Raw genomic sequence first — 19,298 nt, 5'->3', positions numbered from 1 at the left:
ACTTAGGAGTTTACCTGTTGGCAGGTGACTGCCAACAGAATTTTAAAAATCAAGTCTCCAAATATTTCTATGGTACTTCTCTGCTCTCTGCTTGTTTTTATAACGACAGTAATAATAAGTAGCATTTATTGTGCACTTGCAAAGTGACTGGTGCTGTCCTAGGCCTTGTGCTGCTCACACCAAACCTAAGAGGTAGGTCTCAAAACTGCAGTACTGAGAGGTTTAGGAACTTGTCCAAAGTCGCACAACCAGTGACGGGTAGAGCTGAAGCACGTCCCCAGATGGGCTGGCTCCAGAATCTGCTCTGAGCCACTGCCATCTGCAGCATGAGGCGAGTCTTCTCAGACCAGGTTCAGAAGTATCCCTGCAGCGACAGGGCCAAAACTCAAACCCAGTTTTTAAAGCCTACACTGCTTGTGCCATACCATGCTGTGCGTCCTGACATGGGAAACGGAAGTCTTAAGTGTGACGTGCTATTCCTGGGATATATATTAGGCAAATACGAAGTAAATAGACAATTCACTCTTCTGAGGATCAGTGGTCAGCATTTCCTAGAAGACCAGTTAAATACAGAAGTTCACATAAAATCTGAATATGTGATGACAATGTAACTATTAATACAGCATGGTTTTTTTTAAAAAAGAACACTGCAATAAAAAAAAAACTGTTTAAAAGAAATGTACACCTTACGGCCGGGCGCGGTGGCTCAAGCCTGTAATCCCAGCACTTTGGGAGGCGGAGACGGGCAGATCATGAGGTCAGGAGATCGAGACCATCCTGGCGAACACAGTGAAACCCCGTCTCTACTAAAAAATACAAAAAAAAAACAACTAGCCGGGCGAGGTGGCGGGCGCCTGTAGTCCCAACTACTCGGGAGGCTGAGGCAGGAGAATGGCGTAAACCCGGGAGGCGGAGCTTGCAGTGAGCTGAGATCTGGCCACTGCACTCCAGCCCGGGCAACAGAGCCAGACTGCATCTCAAAAAAAAAAAAAAAAAAAAGAAATGTACACCTTTTCCAATAATCCTCTTGCTTTAGATTTTCCACATAGAAGTCTGAGCAGGCAGAGATGTCCCCATGCAGATCCCGAGGTTTGCAGCAGAGACCCTGCCCCTCTTGTTGGGCACCTCTTGTGGGGCTGACCAAAGCTGTGACGTAGCAAGTATTAGCTGTGCCCTCCAGACACACAGAGGCCCTACCAGAGCAAAGGGTTTGCTCCACAAAGAACACGGCTGCTCAGGAGCTCACGGGCCTCTGTGTCCTCAATGCTTTCCCCTCAAACATCCAGTTACCACTAATGACTGACAAAACACACAAGGAAGTAGAAACCCTCTGATGACCTGGGTAAAGCAGCATCGTTCAATTCTCTGTGAGTTATTCTAAGTCTCCCTCTGCTTACACAAAAAGAGCTATACAAAAAGTACAGAAGTGCTTTCAAACATAGCATGTTCTACGCATCAGATACACCCATTGTTTTTGATAATGTGTTGGCATGTAGACAGATGGGAAACAATACCTCCCCACCCAAAACACTGGCAACAATCACCACCTGGAACATTCCCCTCAGACTGAGTGTTGTGGAGCACTTTGGCCCTCTAGACACCCATGCACCTATCATAAGTCCTTTTCTCTTAGAACAGCACTTGCTACCACATGGACTTCCCTCTACTGCCTTGAGATAGTTGCAGGCATGCTAGTTTCTTTTTAGGCTTGAAGGACTGTGTTCATGTTCAACTCCCCCTAACCACCCAGCTCAGGGCAGTCCACCGTCTTTAATTCCTCTTTCTTCTATACTCCTGCAGCTCATCATCTCTTCCTCCTAACACCCCTAATACTCTCAGTGGGATCCTCCCCATGACTCTTTAACGTAACTGACCTTTCTCAAAATGAACAAGTCATTGTTGTCGGCTTCAAAGGAAGGTGAAACAAACAAAATACCCAACAACAACAAACCAGACATGTCCAAGATGGGGAAATTTACTAATCACAAAGATGGATGCTGTCCAAAATGCAAATTGTCAGAAGAAGCCTGTAACCCCAAAACGCACCCACCGTACTTACTGTCAGCTCAATGTTGCCATCGGAGCCTGCGGAGTCCTCCATGACTGCTGCCTCAAAGCCCAGGTCCTGGATCAACTGAGCTATCTCGAGCGGCTGAATGACCTCCGGGTCATATTTGACCTCTGCCTTTCCTGCCATCAAGGCAACCAACACGGAGAGAACACCTGGAACCATCAGGTCACGGCTGTAACACTCTGGGTGGGCAGGACCTCCAGGGTGACACATAACCTGTAACACTCTGGGTGGGCAGGACCTCCAGGGTGACGCAGGACCTCCAGGGTGACACATAACCAACAAAGTCAACATAACCGAACAAAGAAACACATCTTCCCAGAATCCTCTAGAACAGCAGTTTTCAAACATGGCTGCACATGAGGATTGCTTGGAGAGCCTTTAACAATCACGATGTCTGGTCTCTAACCCAGACCAACCTAATCAGAGTCTCTCAGGGCAGGTGGCAGGCATCTTTATTTATTTCTTTTTTTTTTTTTGAGATGGAGTCTCATTCTGTCACCCAGGCTGGAGTGCACTGGCATGATCTCAGTTCACTGCAACCTCTACCTCCAGGGTTCAAGCAATTCTCCTGCCTCAGCCTTCTGAGTAGTTGGGATTACAGGCATGTGCCACCATGCCTGGCTAATTTTTGTATTTTTAGTAGAGATGGGGTTTCACCATGTTGGTCAGGCTGGTCTTGAACTCCTGACCTCGTGATCTGCCCACCTCGGCCTCCCAAGGCGTCATTTTTTTAAGAAAAGTTCCCCAGGTGATCCTAATGTACAGGGAAGTTTGACAGCCACTATTCTAGAAGAACAATGCTTCTCAAACTTTAATGGACATATGAATCACCCAAGGACCCTGTTAAAATAGAGCTTCTGACTAGTCGGTCTAGGAGGAGGTTTGAGTTCTGCAGGTCCATCCAGCCCCAAGGTGATGCTCATGCTGCCAGCATATGGACACATTCTCACTCAGGCTTTAGAAGACACCAATGGAGTAAGTAGTGTGGTCTGCAGTTATTGACTGCTGTTATAGAAAGGATATCTTTTTTTTTTTTTCCTCCAGACACTTTCATACAAGGAAAAAATAAAGAATTTTCAAAAGTGGTTTTCCTTACTATTTTATAGTTTCTAATGACTTTCAGGTATGAAAAAGAAATCCCACAATCTTGGTAACACTATTGTGTTAGTTTAACATGGGGAAAAAAGCCTCATGCAAATAAATGAAAGGAATGAAGTGCTTCAGAAAGGATGCCACACGGGATAAAAATGAGGATTCAAGTCAGGAACAGAAACATAGGCTACAGGAGATTATAGGCTAATTTTATGAGCAGTCAGACCATGGATAACAAATGATCTCCTATTAACACCTCTATCTGCTAACAGTGACTCTAGAGCTGCAGGAAGCTATAATGCATAGTGAACAAGAGGCTGGAAAAACATGTCATCTGAATTCAGGGTTGATTCTAAGGGCCAGGGAGTTCAAGTAAAAAGACACATCACTGGGGTAAGAAAAGAGAAAGTGATTCTGGTGGCAAGGTAGAGTCATGGTTAAATTTTCCAAACAAATGGGACAGAATTTTGTTGTACTTTCAAGTTTAAAAGTATTGGAAATGCATTCTGGAGGACAAAACTTTGACATTTCCACACATTTCTGTCCTGTTGTTTCTGCAAACACTCTCTGGTTTACAGGAACAACAAGAAAGAATATTTGAAATTGGAACTTCTATACAAAATGCAGGTTATTTATTCATTTTATAGTAAGGGGTTGATGGGATGGGAGGGAACAAAATATGGAATAATACTAGCACAATCTAATTGAGAAGTCTATCCATAGAAGGTACCATGACCTTTAAACTGGATTTTCAATGGCTAACTTACTCAGAGATATATTTTATCTCAAACTAAATACTTCCTAAAGAACAGACTACCAGTTATATGAGGACATTAGACAAACATCTATGCTATATAATGAACTTGCTACCTGGTTATCAGGGCTACTGATAAACACAGTTGCTGGATATTCTGAAGGGAGAATATGAGGTCTATAAGCAGCATTCCTAAGTTCAAGATGGGCGTTCACCTCTTACCAGCTTCCTTCTGCAGATTCCTTTCTATGTTGGACACACAGGACGCACAGGTCATGCCTTTGATCTGTAAGAAGCACTTCTGCGGTGCCACTGCTCTGGTTGATTGTGGGGACTTTGCCCAGATGTCCGGGAGATGGTTTGTAGGGAGACTTCCAGCGTGGAGAGCCACTTCCTGCACAGATGTAGGTGTACCACCTGTAGTTTGCACCATGGAATTCCCAGCACTGTGGTTTCCAAGAGGGCTAGTAGAACAGTTTTCTAGGATAAAATGTCAGAAAATATTCAAATCAGAAGAACAAATAATATGTTTTTCAGAACAAGAGGTTTCAGGGCTCTTGGTGAGGGTTCATGGTCCCGGCTCCCACCAAGCAGCCTCAGCCCCTGGGCTCCAGTAACTACCTTGTCCCTCAGCCACCATGGACGAGGGGGCTTCCTGCTGTTGTTAATCTGTGGGGTTCTTCCCATTGCGTATTTGGATTTCCAGCTCTCTAACACCTTTGTAAATAGTTCTCTGTATTAAATCCCTCCACTGAGCTACCCTGTAACTTCACCTTAACTTTCATTTCCTTCAGGAATACCTACTGCATGCGGGGTGCTATTGAGTCCAAGGAGAAACAAATCACGCTGACCGCAAGGCTGTCCTCAAGGAGCTCCCAATCAATCGAGAACGGCTCTTCAAATACAAACTGGCACACTAATGGTTTATTCTAAATTAAAGTTGCCAGGTAAAATACAAGACATCCAGTTAAATTTGATTTTCAGACAAACAATAAATAATTTTTACTATACATATGTCATGAACATTGAGCGGGACATGTTTATACTAAAACATCATTCATTGTTTATGAAAAATTAAAATTTAAGTAGATGTCCTATATTTTTATTTGCTAAGTCTGATACCCTAAATACCTCTTGGGCTAAACATAATTCTCATAATCCTGCCCAATCAAAAAAAAATCACTATTCTTTTCTTTCTAGGTTTATTTAATCAAATCCAGTTATTCTGTAATATGTAGCTTAACGCTAATTTCTTTTTACCACTTCATGCTAACTTCTTTTTACCTGATTGCACGGTTGAAAGACTTTAAACATCACACAAAAACAGGCAGATGTTTACCTTATACTATATTTCTCACCTTTTGTGTACAGGATTTACTGTTCTACTGTGTTTTCCTTATTGATTTTTGTTTTAAAGAAACTCCTTCCTGAAACTTGGTACAAAAGACAAAGCACAACACAGGGTCAGGCCACTTCACACGAATGCCTGCTCCCTTCAGCAGTGGGTGTGTGCTGTGGGCACAGAGGGGAGGCAGAAAACACTCACAGCTGAGTGAACTTTTCAAGGAACAAACTTTATCTCAGTGACCACAAGAAACGATGTGGGAAACCAAAGTCCAGCCATCCCTGAGCACTGAGCTGCTGGTGGGCTTGCCTGTGCCGTCCAAGGCAGCTCTTTCTAGTGCTGGGCCCGCTGCTCCCTACAGTACCGAGCTCCAGGCAAAAGGCCGAGGAAGCCAGCCATGCCTGGTCCAGTCCACAAGACACGCACGTGCAGGGCCCATGTCTGGGACCTAATCGGTTACAACACACCACCCACAAGCTGCCCCTCACAACATGTGCCCCTTCCCTCCTTACCTTCAGCATTTCTCTCAACCATCTCCACTCACCTATCACCCTCTTTATCCCTAATTTAAGCTACTAGTGGTCTCCACCCTTACCACCAGCCAGGCTGGGCTCCCACCTTCCCAGGGTCCTGAAGCAGCTGCCGAGGTCTCCAACGGCCTCCCCTAGTTAACCCGGGAAGATACGACTCAGACTTTGGCCTCTGCAGCTTGCATTATGTCCAGGGTGACTAGGAGACCCCTCCCCCTCCCTCTGCTTCTTTCCCATCCCACAGTCATTCTTCCTAGGTCTCTGTCATCTTCCCACACTCAATTCTGCATTTCCAGCCTGACACTCTCCCTCAAAATTCAAGGCCCTTCTATTCCACTGTCCTCCAGCATCTCAGCTAGGGGCTCATCCCAGTTACCCCTTTCCTCCATGGCCCCCCCCATTACACACCCCTCCTGGTGACGCCAAGCCTGGTGGAGCTGCCCTCCTGAATGTCTTTCAAACCCACCTCTTTCTCACCTGTCCTCCTATGTGGTCTCACTGCCTCAACGGACACTGTACCGTGACACCACACTGGTCTTCTAAAATATAATCTGACTTCGTGCTTCCTCTGATTAAAACCCATGATGGTGGCTGAGCATAGTGGCTCATGCCTGGAATCCCAGCACTTTGGGAGGCTGAGGCAGGAGGACTGCTAGAGGCTAGGAGTTCAAGACCAGCCTGGGGAACATAGCAATACCGCGTCTCTACAAAAACATAAAAATAAAAAAATGAACCAGGTGTGGTGGTGCACACCTGTAGTCCCAGCTACTCAGGAGGCTGAGGTGCGAGGATGGCCTGAGCCCAGCGGTTCAAGGCTGTGGTGACCTATGATCATGTCACTATCCTCCATCCTGGACAACAGGGCAAGACCGTGTCTCTAAAACAATTTTTTTTTAATTTTTAATTAAAAAATAAAAAAGCCTGATGCCTCCCTCACCTTTACTTCTTCTCTTATATTCATCAAATGGGGAGAGAAACATCATTGATAAATCCTTTCCTTAACTCTCATTTTTAACAACATAGCCTCTAGGTTATGACACTAAGGTTCTGTTGTCTAGCAATAAAATATTTTGGGAAGGTGATAATAGTTCTCTTGGTAAGAAAAGGGCCTGGATGGTCCCATAGTGTTCTATTTCAGGATATAGAATCAGAATTCTCTCTAGGAAAGAAGCCCAAATCCAAGGAGTTTAGCATTCCAGTCAGCCATAGTTTGAATGTGTCCCCCAAATTTCATATACTGGAAACATAATCCTCAACGTGGCAGTGTTAAAAGGTGAGGGCTTTAAGAGGTGACCGGATCATGAGGGTTCTACCCTCATGAATGGACTAATCCACTCATGGATTAATGGGTTATCAGAAGAATGGCATTGAGGCTTTCTAAAAAGAAGAAGAGCCACCTGAGCAACCATGTGAGCATGCTCAGCAGCCCTGCCATGTGATACCCTGTGACACCAGAGTCCCCACTGGCAGCAGGCTCTCACCAGATGTGGCCCTCAATCTTAGACTTCTCAGTAACTATAAGAAATAAATTCAGTATCTTTATAAATTACCCAAATTCAGCCATTCTGTTATAAGCAACACAAAACAGACTAATACAAAATCCCAACTATATGAAAAGCAAAATCTAGATGCTTGGAGATTGTATTTCCTCTATCTTAACAAATTTAACATGCAAGGAAAGTTTGCAGGATTTTGTTCAACTGCTGACATGCGAGGCGGGGAGCAGGGCTCACCTACGCCACCATCCAGGAGCTATTAGACACAAAGAGAAAAGGAGACAAGCTCAGGATATACCTCAAACACACATCAACTACGTACCAGAAACGATTGAAGCCTCAAATCCCATGTCTTCTATAGCAGCTCTGAGTTCTTCTGGGCTAATTACAGAGGGATTATAAAGAACTGTTCCAATCCCTTCGGCCAAAGACACCGATATTTGCTGCACCCCTTCCAGTTGGGAGATCATGCCTTCAATGGTATGGACACAGGATGCACAGGTCATGCCGGCAATGGCAATCAGAGTGGTACTGCATGTGCTCTGCACCTGGTTTCTTGGGGAGGAGCCAGGGGAATGAGAACTGGAAGACCTGTGATCTGTCCCACTCCCTTCGGCTCCATCAGGAAGAGAAACTTTAAAGTTCCCAGGTGGAAGTGCCTCGATAGCCGTCTGCAGAGCCACTGGGCTGGTACGAGAAGGGTCATACTGTACTTGGGCAGTTTTGTTCTCCAAGGACACTTGAATACTTTGAACCCCTAGGAGTTGACCAATATTTTCTTCAATATTCAAGACACAAGACTTACAGTGCATTCCATCTATTCTCAGTTGGAGGGTGACCACATTCCTTCCTTGGTGTCCCAAGGTCTCAGAATTATTAAAATTCTGGTTAGCAGAAGATAAAGGTCTCTTTGGGTTAGTGCTTTCTAACCGCTCAATATCAATTGGTCCCAGGCTTAAGGGAGCCACTTTGTTCTTGATGGCAGCTTCAAATCCCATGTCATTTACATGGTCCCTGAGGTCTTCAGGCTGAATGAGATAAGGCTGATAAGTGATGACAGCCTCTTGGTTGCTGAGTGAGACTTTGACTCTCACTACTCCTTGCAGTTTCCGGACCTTGCCTTCAATGGAGCCTACACAGGACTGGCAGGTCATGCCCTCCACCCGGAGCTTGACCACAGCCTCCTGGGCAGGCAAGGACCTTGAGGGCCAGGAGGCTGCCTTTCCTTCTGCAATGCTGGCCTCGAAGCCCATGTCCCCAATTTGATGGCAAACCTGTTGCAGGCTCACAACTGATGGCACATATTTCACAGTGGCACTGCCTTGTTCCAGGGAAACCTTCATGCTCACGATGCCTTTCAAACTGGAAATTCTGTCCTCAATGGACTTCACACATGACTGGCAAGTCATGCCCAAGATCCTGATTGTGCTGGTGTCCACCTGAGAAGAAGGGCCCAGGCCATCCAGACCACCTTCGTAGCCAACATTGTCAAAAGCAAAACTCTTCTTCATTGCTGGTTCCCAGGCACGGGTAGGCAAAGAAAGCTTAGATAAGATCTAAAACGAAAAGAAATAACATTTTTTATCCTTTAAATATTTTCTACAACATCCCAGCTTCTCCGGCACTGAGAAAATGGAAAACAATGCCACTGGTGTCAAAACATCCCAAGGGCAGAAGAACATAAAATACACAGAAAGCAAGCTAAAGGCATCATCTATAAAATGAAGAGCTCTGACATTCTTCTCTGACAGAAGCTAACTGTCTGTCCTCCTTAGTGAAATGTCATTCTCACACAACAGACGTGGAGGATTCTGATGGAAAGAAGGAAAGCACGACACGGTTTTACACATGGAACGCAGCACGGCCGGCCTGCAGCAGAGGCAGAGGGCACAGCGGCTCACAGTGGGAAGGCACAGGTATCCCCAAAGAGGTCCCCACCTCTGGCTGATACCTCTCCATAGAACTTAGTCCCTTCAACTCAAACTTTGGGGGTCCTGAGGAAATACAAACCCCAGAAGAGGCAACACCTTTCTTCTATATCTCTTTCTAGGGGTGTCTGTCTGATTATCATAGCAGAGGTTAAATGTGCTTAACACCCTTCAGGTACACGCTCCAAATGCAGACTTTCCAGGCCCACACGGTTGGAATCCAAAGGTGGGCCACAAGCCTGTGAAAAAGCTTTAGAGGTATGCTCCCTGGGCGAGGTTTAATGAGCACCTGTGGCTGAGCCGAGGGGCAGGAGGGGAAAGGCTGGAAGAACAGGAAGTTGAGTTTCACGAGGAACTTCATAGTTCTGCCTGTGACTCAGTGTCACCGTCCTCCTGGGTGTTCAGGAGAGCTGTAGCCATTACCTGAAATTTCAGGTGCATCACTTAATTAAAGAACCTGTTTTCTTAACACAACACAGTACAAGTGTTATTTCCTGGTTTCTACATGGGATGATGTAGTCTCAGTCATTCTATTAACAAGCAAAATCTTCCTTTCACAGGCTCCCAGCCTACAGCTGTCTTAACTAGATATACTTTTTACACCAGAACTTCTATGTGCTTCAGAAATTTGGAAACAGACCTTTATATATGACACATCACAAAAAAGCAGATTTCTCCCTATTTGTACACAATCCTGCTTGTCTTCAGGTGAATCTCCTTTACATGGAATGATCTCCTTTTTCCTGTCCATAAAATGCAGACCTTGCCAACTGGCTTTTGAGCAGCTTAACAACACAAATGTTTAACTTCTAAAATGCAGACTATATAAATGTTGATTTCTATATCCACAAAGGTTTGGGATTAATAATTACATGGAATTGTGAATATTCACTGTAGCATTTCCTAAGAGAAAAGAGGAATAATTAAGTAATTTGAGGGACAGCAGTTTAAAAGATATTGCTGAATTCAGTAAATACGTGAATGTTTAACAATGTTGTTTAAGGATGGTGATACACTCTGAGAAATGAGTCATCCTTGTGACTTCATCCTTGTGTGACCATCATGGAGTCACTTACACGCACCTAGATGATGTAGCCTGCTACACACACCTGAGCTGTATGGGATAGCCTGTTGCTCCTAGGCCACACATCTATACAGCATGTTACTGTACTGAATACTGCATGCAATCGTAACACAATGGTAAGTACTTGTGTATCTAAACATAGCTGAACATAGAAAAGGTACAGTAAAAACACAATATAAAAGATTTTTAAAATGGTGCACCTGTATGGGGCACTTATCATGAATGGAGGTTGCAGGACTGGAAGTTGCTCTGAGTGAGTCAGTGAATGAGTGGTGAGTAGATGTGAAGATTTAGGACACTGCACTACTGTCGATTTTATAAACACTGTATACTTAGGCTCACTAAATTTATAAAAAATATTTTTCTTTCTTCAGCAATAAATTATCATAGCCAGACACAGTGGCTCATCGTAATCTCAATGCTTTGGGAGGCCGAGGCAGGAGGACTGCTTGAGCCCAGGAGTTCAAGGTTACAGTGAGCTATGATTGCACCACTATACTCTAGCCTGGGAGACAAAACAAGACCCTGTCTCTGAAAAAATAATAATAATTTATTAATTAACCTCAGCTTGCTGTAACTTTACTTCATAAACGTTTAATTTTTTTTTTTTTTACTTTCGACTCTTTTGTAATAACACTTAGCTTAAAGCACAAACACACTGGACAGCTGTATAAAATTTTCTTTCTTTATATACTTATCCTGTAAGTGTTAAAATTTTTTATTTTTAAACTAAGCCTTTTTGTTAAAAACTAAGACACAAACACATACATTAGCCTCGGCCTACACATGGTCGGGATCATCAATATAACTGTCTTCCATCTCTACATCTTCTCCCACTGGAAGGTCTTCGGGGCGATAACAGGCATGGGGCTGTCATCTCCTATAATAACAACACCTTCTTCTGGATACCTCCTAGGACCTGCCTAAGGCTATTATACAGTTAACTTTTTCTTTTTATAAGTAGAAGGAGTACACTCTAAAATAACAATGAAGAGTATAGTAAATACATAAACCAGTAACGCATTTATTATCATTATCAAGTACTATGTACTGTACAGAATTGTGTGTGCTCTATTTTTATATGACTGGCAGTACAGTAGATTGATTTACACCAGGCCACCAAAAATACATGAGTAATGCATTACTATGACATTATAACAGCTGTGAGATCACTAGGCAATAGGAATTTTTCAGTTTCATTGTAATATCACGGGACCAGTGTCATATGTGCAGTCCATCATTGACTAAAACATCATTATGAGGCACATGACTGTATAATAAGGATGACATGGTGTAACAATATTAACAGACAACTGACTAGCCACCTCAGACACCTATCTGGAAACCTATATGTCAAAAGACATTTCAGGCAGATCAAAGATTAAGATGTAAAAAAGAAATAACAAAAACACTAGAAGAAAACATAGGAGAATATCTACAATAATCTCAAATTGAGAAAAGCCTAAATATGACAAACAAACCAGAATAAAACCAAGAAAATCCAAAAGCTATAAAAAATTTGACATAACTAAATACAATAAGGACAAAAAATTACTCAAATGAAGTCAAAAGATAAATAACTGGGGGACAAAAGATTTGCTTCACATAGCATACATTAAGAGCCAATTTCTTTAATACACACAGAATTCCTCCAAAAAAGCAAAAGGCCAACAATCCAAACAAAAAAGAAGACAGTTCATCAAAAAGGAAATGCATGTGGTTTTTAAAATACATGAGAAAACATTAAAGAGAAATGTAACATTCCAACCACACTGTGGCACAGTGCTCACCATTTGCTGCAGTGCACAGTCCTCCTACATTGCTAGCGGGAGTGTAACCTCTCTGGAGGGCAATTTGCAATACCTATTAAAATTACAAATTTACGTACTCTTTTACTCAGCAACTCTACTTCTAAGAATTTACCCAATAAATATATTTGTTCATGGGCAAAAGGAAGCATGCCATGGAGATAGTAAATGCTGCGAAAGATTAGAAACATCAACATCCGTCAATAAGAGGCTAGTTAATTATTGTTCAGCCATAAATGGAATATTATTCAGCTCTTAAAATGAATGATGTGGCTCTGTATGTACTGAAATAAGCTGATATCTAATATACTGCTCAGCAACAAAAGCAAGGCACAGAAAATACCATATATATAGTATGTGTTTGTTATCTGTTGCTACATGACAAACCAAATTTAGTAGCTTACTAGCAACAGCTCACAATTTTTCAATTCGTACAGGGCTTGGCAGGGAAAGCTTGTGTCTTCTCCACATAGCACCACTGGAGGTGGCCTGAATGGGGTTGGCAGTTCGACTTCCAAGAAGATGGTTCATTCATGACATGGCTGCCAAGTAGATGCTTGCTGCTGTCTAGGGGTCCAGCTAAGGTTGTTGGCAGGGACCCAGTTCTCTTCCATGTGGCTTCTCTTTATGACTAGGTGGGGACCTCACAGCTGGGGGCTTCTGGGTACTGACAGGGGGTGTCACAATAGCAAGCACTCCTCTAGAACACATTTCAAAGTGCTAGGTCTTATCAAGCCTCTGTTTGCATAACACTTGTTAACTCCCATTGGCCAAAACCAGTCACACAGCCAAGCACAGTCAATATGGGCAGGAATTACACGGAGCTTGAATAAAAGGGCGTGTAGTTCACTACAATTCTATTACGGTGCTACCTGTGTGAAACAAGAGAATATCATACAAATGGATGCTTGTATAGGCATGGATTATCTCTGGGACAATGCAGAAGCTAGTAAAGAATTTGAGGAAGATTAGGCAGCTGAAGGGGACCAGGTGGCTGGGATACAGAGAAGAATTACTTTCACTGTATATCTTACTGTACAATACACACATTACCAAAACCTAAATATTAATTTAAAATTAAAATAACATGAGCACAAAGAACACTCAGAACAGTGACTTGATTGTAGTTGGTGTTAATTAAATACTTGTTTAATTAAAAAGGAACCAAGGATAAAAGAAAAACTAAGAAGATATTCAAAGACATTCATTTTCATATACTACCTTATTAAGCAAAACCTCTTCCTCATAATAAGACATAACCCTCAACCACCTAGTTTGTAGGAAAAACAAATCCCTCATGATACACTACCCAATTTACATTTTTGGTCCTCGTTCCAACCACACAACTTAACAAACCCCAAACCACAACAGTGGCTCTTAATTTCTAGACTGTTGATTCTACGTTTCTGCCAAAATGGTTTGGAGAAGTACTGAAAGCAATTTCTTATTATCAAACACTACTCAGAGGCCCCCCTTTCTAGACAGGCAGGTTTTTAAGGCCAAGCAGTTACAGAAGACAAAGCCTTGCAAACAACATATCTCTACAAAACACTAGAGTATCTGTTGGTCTAGGAACAACCTCATTAAACAACATCAGTGTTTGGATAGTTTTAAGTGTAGACACAGGGCATATGTATGCTTTTAACTCAGTTCTTCAATTAAGATCATCTTTGGGGGAAAAAAACTCTCCTGATGAGTTTTAAAAAACAAACAAAGGTTTAGATTTAAGGGTTTATCAAAGAGTCATAGAAACGGACAGCAGGCCAGGGTTCTACATGGGTATCCCAGAAAGCCTTGTGAAAGCCTGGTTTATCTAAATCCCACTAGATTCTGCACTCCTTGCAGACAGACATTCGGGACATTTTCTGCAGACCCAACACCAGGCTTCAGAATGACTTTTTCTAGCTTTTGAATTTTTGATAAACGACGGTAGACATCAGGATGAGAAAAGACTGGAAGCACAGGAGGCCACAGAAGGGAGTCCAAAAGTGAATTTCAATTCTCTCTCTAGGTACCCAAGTCACATGGAATTTGCTGAGAGTGCCAGGGCTTGTAAAATAAAATATAGGTTAAAAAAATAACTATTGATTCACCAAGACGAAGCCAGAAAGGAAAACAAAATCTCTGGAGAAGCCATTCTGATATGAAGAAATCAGAAACTGGGTGACATGTTTTGATGAAGAAACGGTTTCAAAGCCAATCTGATAGTGAAAAAGGAGAAACAACATGCCTTATTAGAAAGTGGCTGTGATCACAAATCAAAAAATACTAACCCATGCACAAGTGAAGGACCACTAGCCACTTCGGAGGTCTCCTGATCACTCTTGGATTCCCATCAACCTTAAATAGGATATCACTCAATCCCCTGCCGCCTATCCGCAAGAATTGTTTCACTTTGAAAGATGTGTAACACCCATAACAACTTATGAGGCAAACATGTTATACGTGCATGCAACTTTTCCAATACATCACCTCCCCCGATACAACTTAATACATCTGAACTTTCATGGGATTCAAAATACAAAAAAGTCCGGATTCTTTCATATGCACACAGATCGAATAATAACAAATAATTAATGATTCTGAGTGTTATTTTATGAGGATGGCATTTTATATCCCTCATGCTTAGGACAATTCTAGAAGGAGGTATTATCACCATTTCACTGTTGAAACTGACTCAGAAGCTTATCCAAGAGCACAAATCAACGTAAGTAACAGCTGGGATTCAAATGCTGCTCAGAAATCCGGGAGGCTCTATATTTTTTAAAAACAACTTTTAGAGTAACCTTTTCTTTTTAGCCATGTTAATTATAGGAAGAGACTACAATGCAGAAAAGTGAAATGAAAATAAACAGCCATACCTGCAAGCAGCAAGCCAGACTAACATGCAAGAGAGCTGAGCTGCCTGAGCCCTGGCTTCACCCACCAGTACCTGTCACCTCAGAAAAACTACAGCAGAATATCCACACTTGCTCCACTTTCCTTGATATCCCTAATAAGGCAACCACACTTACAGGAGAAGGCTGGACACAAGTCAGAGGAGACAACAGCTCTGGACCACGTACATCCTGAATATCTGGAATGAGTACTGCCTTGCTCGGCCTTATCTAAGAATTCTCTGGATGCCACAAATTCACAGGGGAAGGCACAGGTCAAAAATAATGCCTGACTCAAGAAAGGATCTCACTGAAACCACCCCAGGCATCCAGGCCAGTGGGGGTTGGTCTCTAAAACCCCCACTGAGGAAGAATCAATGTCCCATATTAACCTCTATGAACATAAGTACACAGGGGATATACTTAAATATTAGCAGAGAAAATTCAGGTTACCTTTGGGTGAGTTATGAAATACTGATTTTTAAAAATATCTGTACATATTTCCTAATTTTTCAAACTTAAATTTAAAAAAAAGTATTACTTTCATAAGCAGAAAATAAATGTGATTTTTCAGGCATCTCTGAAAAAAAGGCAGCAGCCCCCAGTCAGGGGCTTATAGATAAAACCACCCTCTCCCTGGGACAGAGCACCCAGGGGAAAGAGCAGCTGTGGGTGCAGCTTCAGCAGTCTTTTTTTTTTTTTTTTTTTTTTGAGACGGAGTCTCGCTCTGTCGCCCAGGCTGGAGTGCAGTGGCCGGATCTCAGCTCACTGCAAGCTCTGCCTCTCGGGTTCACGCCACTCTCCTGCCTCAGCCTCCCGAGTAGCTGGGACTACAGGTGCCCGCCGCCTCGCCCAGCTAGTTTTTTGTATTTTTTAGTAGAGACGGGGTTTCACCAGGTTAGCCAGGATGGTCTCGATCTCCTGACCTCGTGATCCGCCCATCTCGGCCTCCCAAAGTGCTGGGATTACAGGCTTGAGCCACCGCGCCCGGCCTTCAGCAGTCTTAAAGGTCCCCGCATGCCAGTTCTGAAGAGAGCAGTGGATCTCCCAGCACAGTGCTCGAGCTCTGCTAAGGGTGCCTTCTCAAGTGGGTCCCTGACCCCTGTGTCTCCTGACTAGGAGACACCTCGTAGCAGGGGCCAAAAGATACCTCATACAAGAGAGCTCCGGCTGGCATCTGGCAGGTGCCCCTCTGGGACGATGCTTCCAGGAAGGAACAGGCAGCAATCTTTGCTGTTTTGCAGCCTCTCCTGGTGATACTCAGGCAAACAGGGTCTGGAGTGGACCTCCAGCAAACTCTAGCAGACCTGCAGCAGAGTGCCTGACTGTTAGAAGGAAAACTAACAAACAGAAAGGAATAGTATCGATATCAACAAAAAGGACGTCCACTCAGAAACCTCATCCGAAGGTCACCAACATCAAAAAGCGAAGGTAGATAAATCCATGAAGATGCGGAGAAACCAGCACAAAAAGCCTGAAAATTCCAAAAACCAGAATGCCTCTTCTCCTCCAAAGGATCACAACTTCCTCGCCAGTAAGGGAACAAAACTGGACAGAGAATGAGTTTGACAAATTGACAGAAGTAGGCTTCAGAAGGTGGGTAATAAAAAATTCTGCCAAGCTAAAGGAGCATGTTCTAACCCAATGCAAGGAAGCTAAGAACCTTGAAAAAAGGTTAGAGGAATTGCTAACGAGAATAATCAGTTTAGAGAAGAACATAAATGACCTGATGGAGCTGAAAAACACAGCACAAGAACTTCGTGAAGCATACCCGAGTATCAACAGCTGAACTGATCAAGCAGAAGAAAGAATATCAGAGACTGAAGATCAACTTAATGAAATAAAGCATGAAGACAAGATCAGAGAAAAAAGAATGAAAAGGAACAAACAAAGCCTCCAAGAAATATGGGACTATGTGAAAAGACTAAACCTACATTTGATTGGTGTGCCTAAAAGTGACGGGGATAATGGAACCAAGTTGGAAAACACTCTTCAGGATATTAGCCAGGAGAACTTCCTCAACCTAGCAAGGCAGGCCAACATTCAAATTCAGGAAATACAGAGAACGCCACAAAGATACTCCTCAAGAAGAGCAACCCCAAGACATATAGTTGTCAGATTCACCAAGGTTGAAATGAAGGAAAAAATGTTAAGGGCAGCCAGAGAGAAAGGTCGGGTTACCCACAAAGAGAAGCTCATCAGACTTAACAGCAGATCTCTCTGTAGAAACCCTACAAGCCAGAAGAGAATAGGGGCCAATACTCAACATTCTTAAAGAAAAGAATTTTCAACCCAGAATATCATATCCAGCCAAATTAAGCTTCATAAGTGAAGGAGAAATAAAATCATTTACAGACAAGCAAATGCTAAGAGATTTTGTCACCACTAGGCCTGCCTTACAAGAGTTCCTGAAGGAAGCACTAAACATGGAAAGGAACAACTGGTATCAGCCACTGCAAAAACATACCAAATTGTAAAGACCATAGACACTATGAAGAAACTGCATCAACTAACCGGCAAAATAACCAGCTAGCATCATAATGACAGGCTCAAATTCACACATAACAGTACTAACCTTCAACGTAAACAGGCTAAATGCCCCAATTAAAAGACACAGACTGGCGAATTGGATAAAGAGTAAAGACTCATCGATGTGCTGTATTCAGGAGACCCATCTAATGTGCAAACACACACATAGGCTCAAAATAAGGGGATGGACGAAGATTTACCAAGCAAATGGAAAACAAAAAAAAGCAGGGGTGGCAATCCTAGTCTCAGACAAAAGAGATCAAAAAGATCAAAAGAGACAAAGAAGGACATTACATAATGGTAAAGGGATCGATGCAACAACAAGAGCTAACTATCCTAAATATATATGCACCCAATACAGGAGCACCCAGATTCATAAAGCAAGTTCTTAGAGACCTACAAAAAGACTTAGACTCCCACACAATAACAGTGGGAGACTTTAACACCCCACTGTCAATACTATACAGATCAATGAGGCAGAAAATTAAAGAGGATATTCAGGGCTTGAACTCAGCTCTGGACCAAACGGACTTAATAGACATCTACAGAACTCTCCACCCCAAATCAACAGAATATTCATTCTTCTAAGCACCACATCGCACTTACTCTAAAATTGACCACATAACTGGAAGTGAAACACTCCTCAGCAAATGCAAAAGAACAGAAATCATAACAAAGAGTCTCTCAGATCACAGTGCAATCAAATTAGAACTCAGGATTAAGAAACTCACTCAAAACTGCAAAACTACATGGAAACTGAACAACCTGCTCCTGAATGACTACTGGGTAAATAACGAAATTAAGGCAGAATAAATAAGTTCTTTGAAGCCAATGAGAACAAAGATACAGCATGCCAGAACCTCTGGGACACAGTTAAAGCAGTGTTTAAAGGGAAATTTCTAGGACTAAATGCCCACAAAAGAAAGCAGGAAAGCTCTAAAATCAACACCCTAACATCACAATTAAAAGAACTAAAGAAGCAAGAGCAAACAAATTCAAAAGCTAGCAGAAGGCAAGAAATAACTAAGATCAGAACAGAACTGAAGGAGACAGACACACGAAAAACCCTTCAAAAAAAATCAATGAATCCAGGAGCTGGTTTTTTGAAAAGATCAACAAAATAGATAGACTGCTAGCCAGACTAATAAAGAAAAAAGAGAGAAGAATCAAATAGATGCAATAAAAAATGATAAAGGAGATATCACCACCGATCCCACAGAAGTACAAACTACCATCAGAGAATACTATAAACACCTCTATGCAAATGAACTAGAAAATCTAGAAGAAATTGACAAATTCCTGGACACATACACCCTCCAAAGTCTAAACCAGGAAGAAGTCAAATCCCTGAATAGACAAATAACAAGTTCTGAAATTGAGGGAGTAATTAATAGCCTACCAACCAAAAAAAGTCCACGATCAGGTGGATACACAGCCGAATTCTACCAGAGGTACAGAGGAGCTCACACCATTCCTTCTAAAACTATTCCAAACAATAGAAAAAGAGGGACTCTTCCCTAACTCATTTTATGATGTCAGCATCATCCTGACACCAAAACCTGGCAGAGACAGAACAAAAAAAGAAAATTTCAGGCCAATATCCCTGATGGAACATTAATGCAAAAAACCTCAATAAAATACTGGCAAACCGAATCCAGCAGCACATCAAAAAGCTTATCCACCATGATCAAGTCGGCTTCATCCCCGGGATGCAAGGCTGTTCAACATACACAAATCAATAAACGTAATCCATCACATAAACAGAACCAATGACAAAAACCA

General features: G+C 42.5%; 1 protein-coding gene across 11 annotated transcripts in view; it reads right to left on the bottom strand.

The window, feature by feature from the left end:
* Positions 1-19,298, bottom strand: part of LOC105490756 (ATPase copper transporting beta) — a 147,638-nt gene that overhangs the window by 101,905 nt on the left and 26,435 nt on the right. For 8 of the 11 annotated variants that reach the window (XR_011614769.1, XR_011614770.1, XR_011614771.1 and 5 more), the window contains 3 exons: positions 7,614-8,847; positions 4,143-4,400; positions 2,060-2,223 (listed from right to left, as the gene is read on the bottom strand). Coding sequence is in view for 8 of the 11 variants with exons in the window: in XM_011756656.3 (XP_011754958.2) it covers positions 2,060-2,223; positions 4,143-4,400; positions 7,614-8,847 (1,656 nt within the window). In the remaining 3 variants the exon portion in view is untranslated. Of the gene's footprint in view, positions 1-2,059; positions 2,224-4,142; positions 4,401-7,613; positions 8,848-12,515; positions 12,869-19,298 lie in introns of those variants that run through there. The other 3 variants (XM_011756661.3, XM_011756662.3, XM_011756658.3) reach the window with 3 other exon arrangements.

The sequence above is a fragment of the Macaca nemestrina genome, chromosome 16, assembly GCF_043159975.1.
Source record: "Macaca nemestrina isolate mMacNem1 chromosome 16, mMacNem.hap1, whole genome shotgun sequence".
Lineage (NCBI taxonomy): Eukaryota > Metazoa > Chordata > Mammalia > Primates > Cercopithecidae > Macaca > Macaca nemestrina.
The sequence above is the reverse complement of the archived record's forward strand: the minus strand, read 5'-3'. Positions and strand labels throughout refer to the sequence as shown.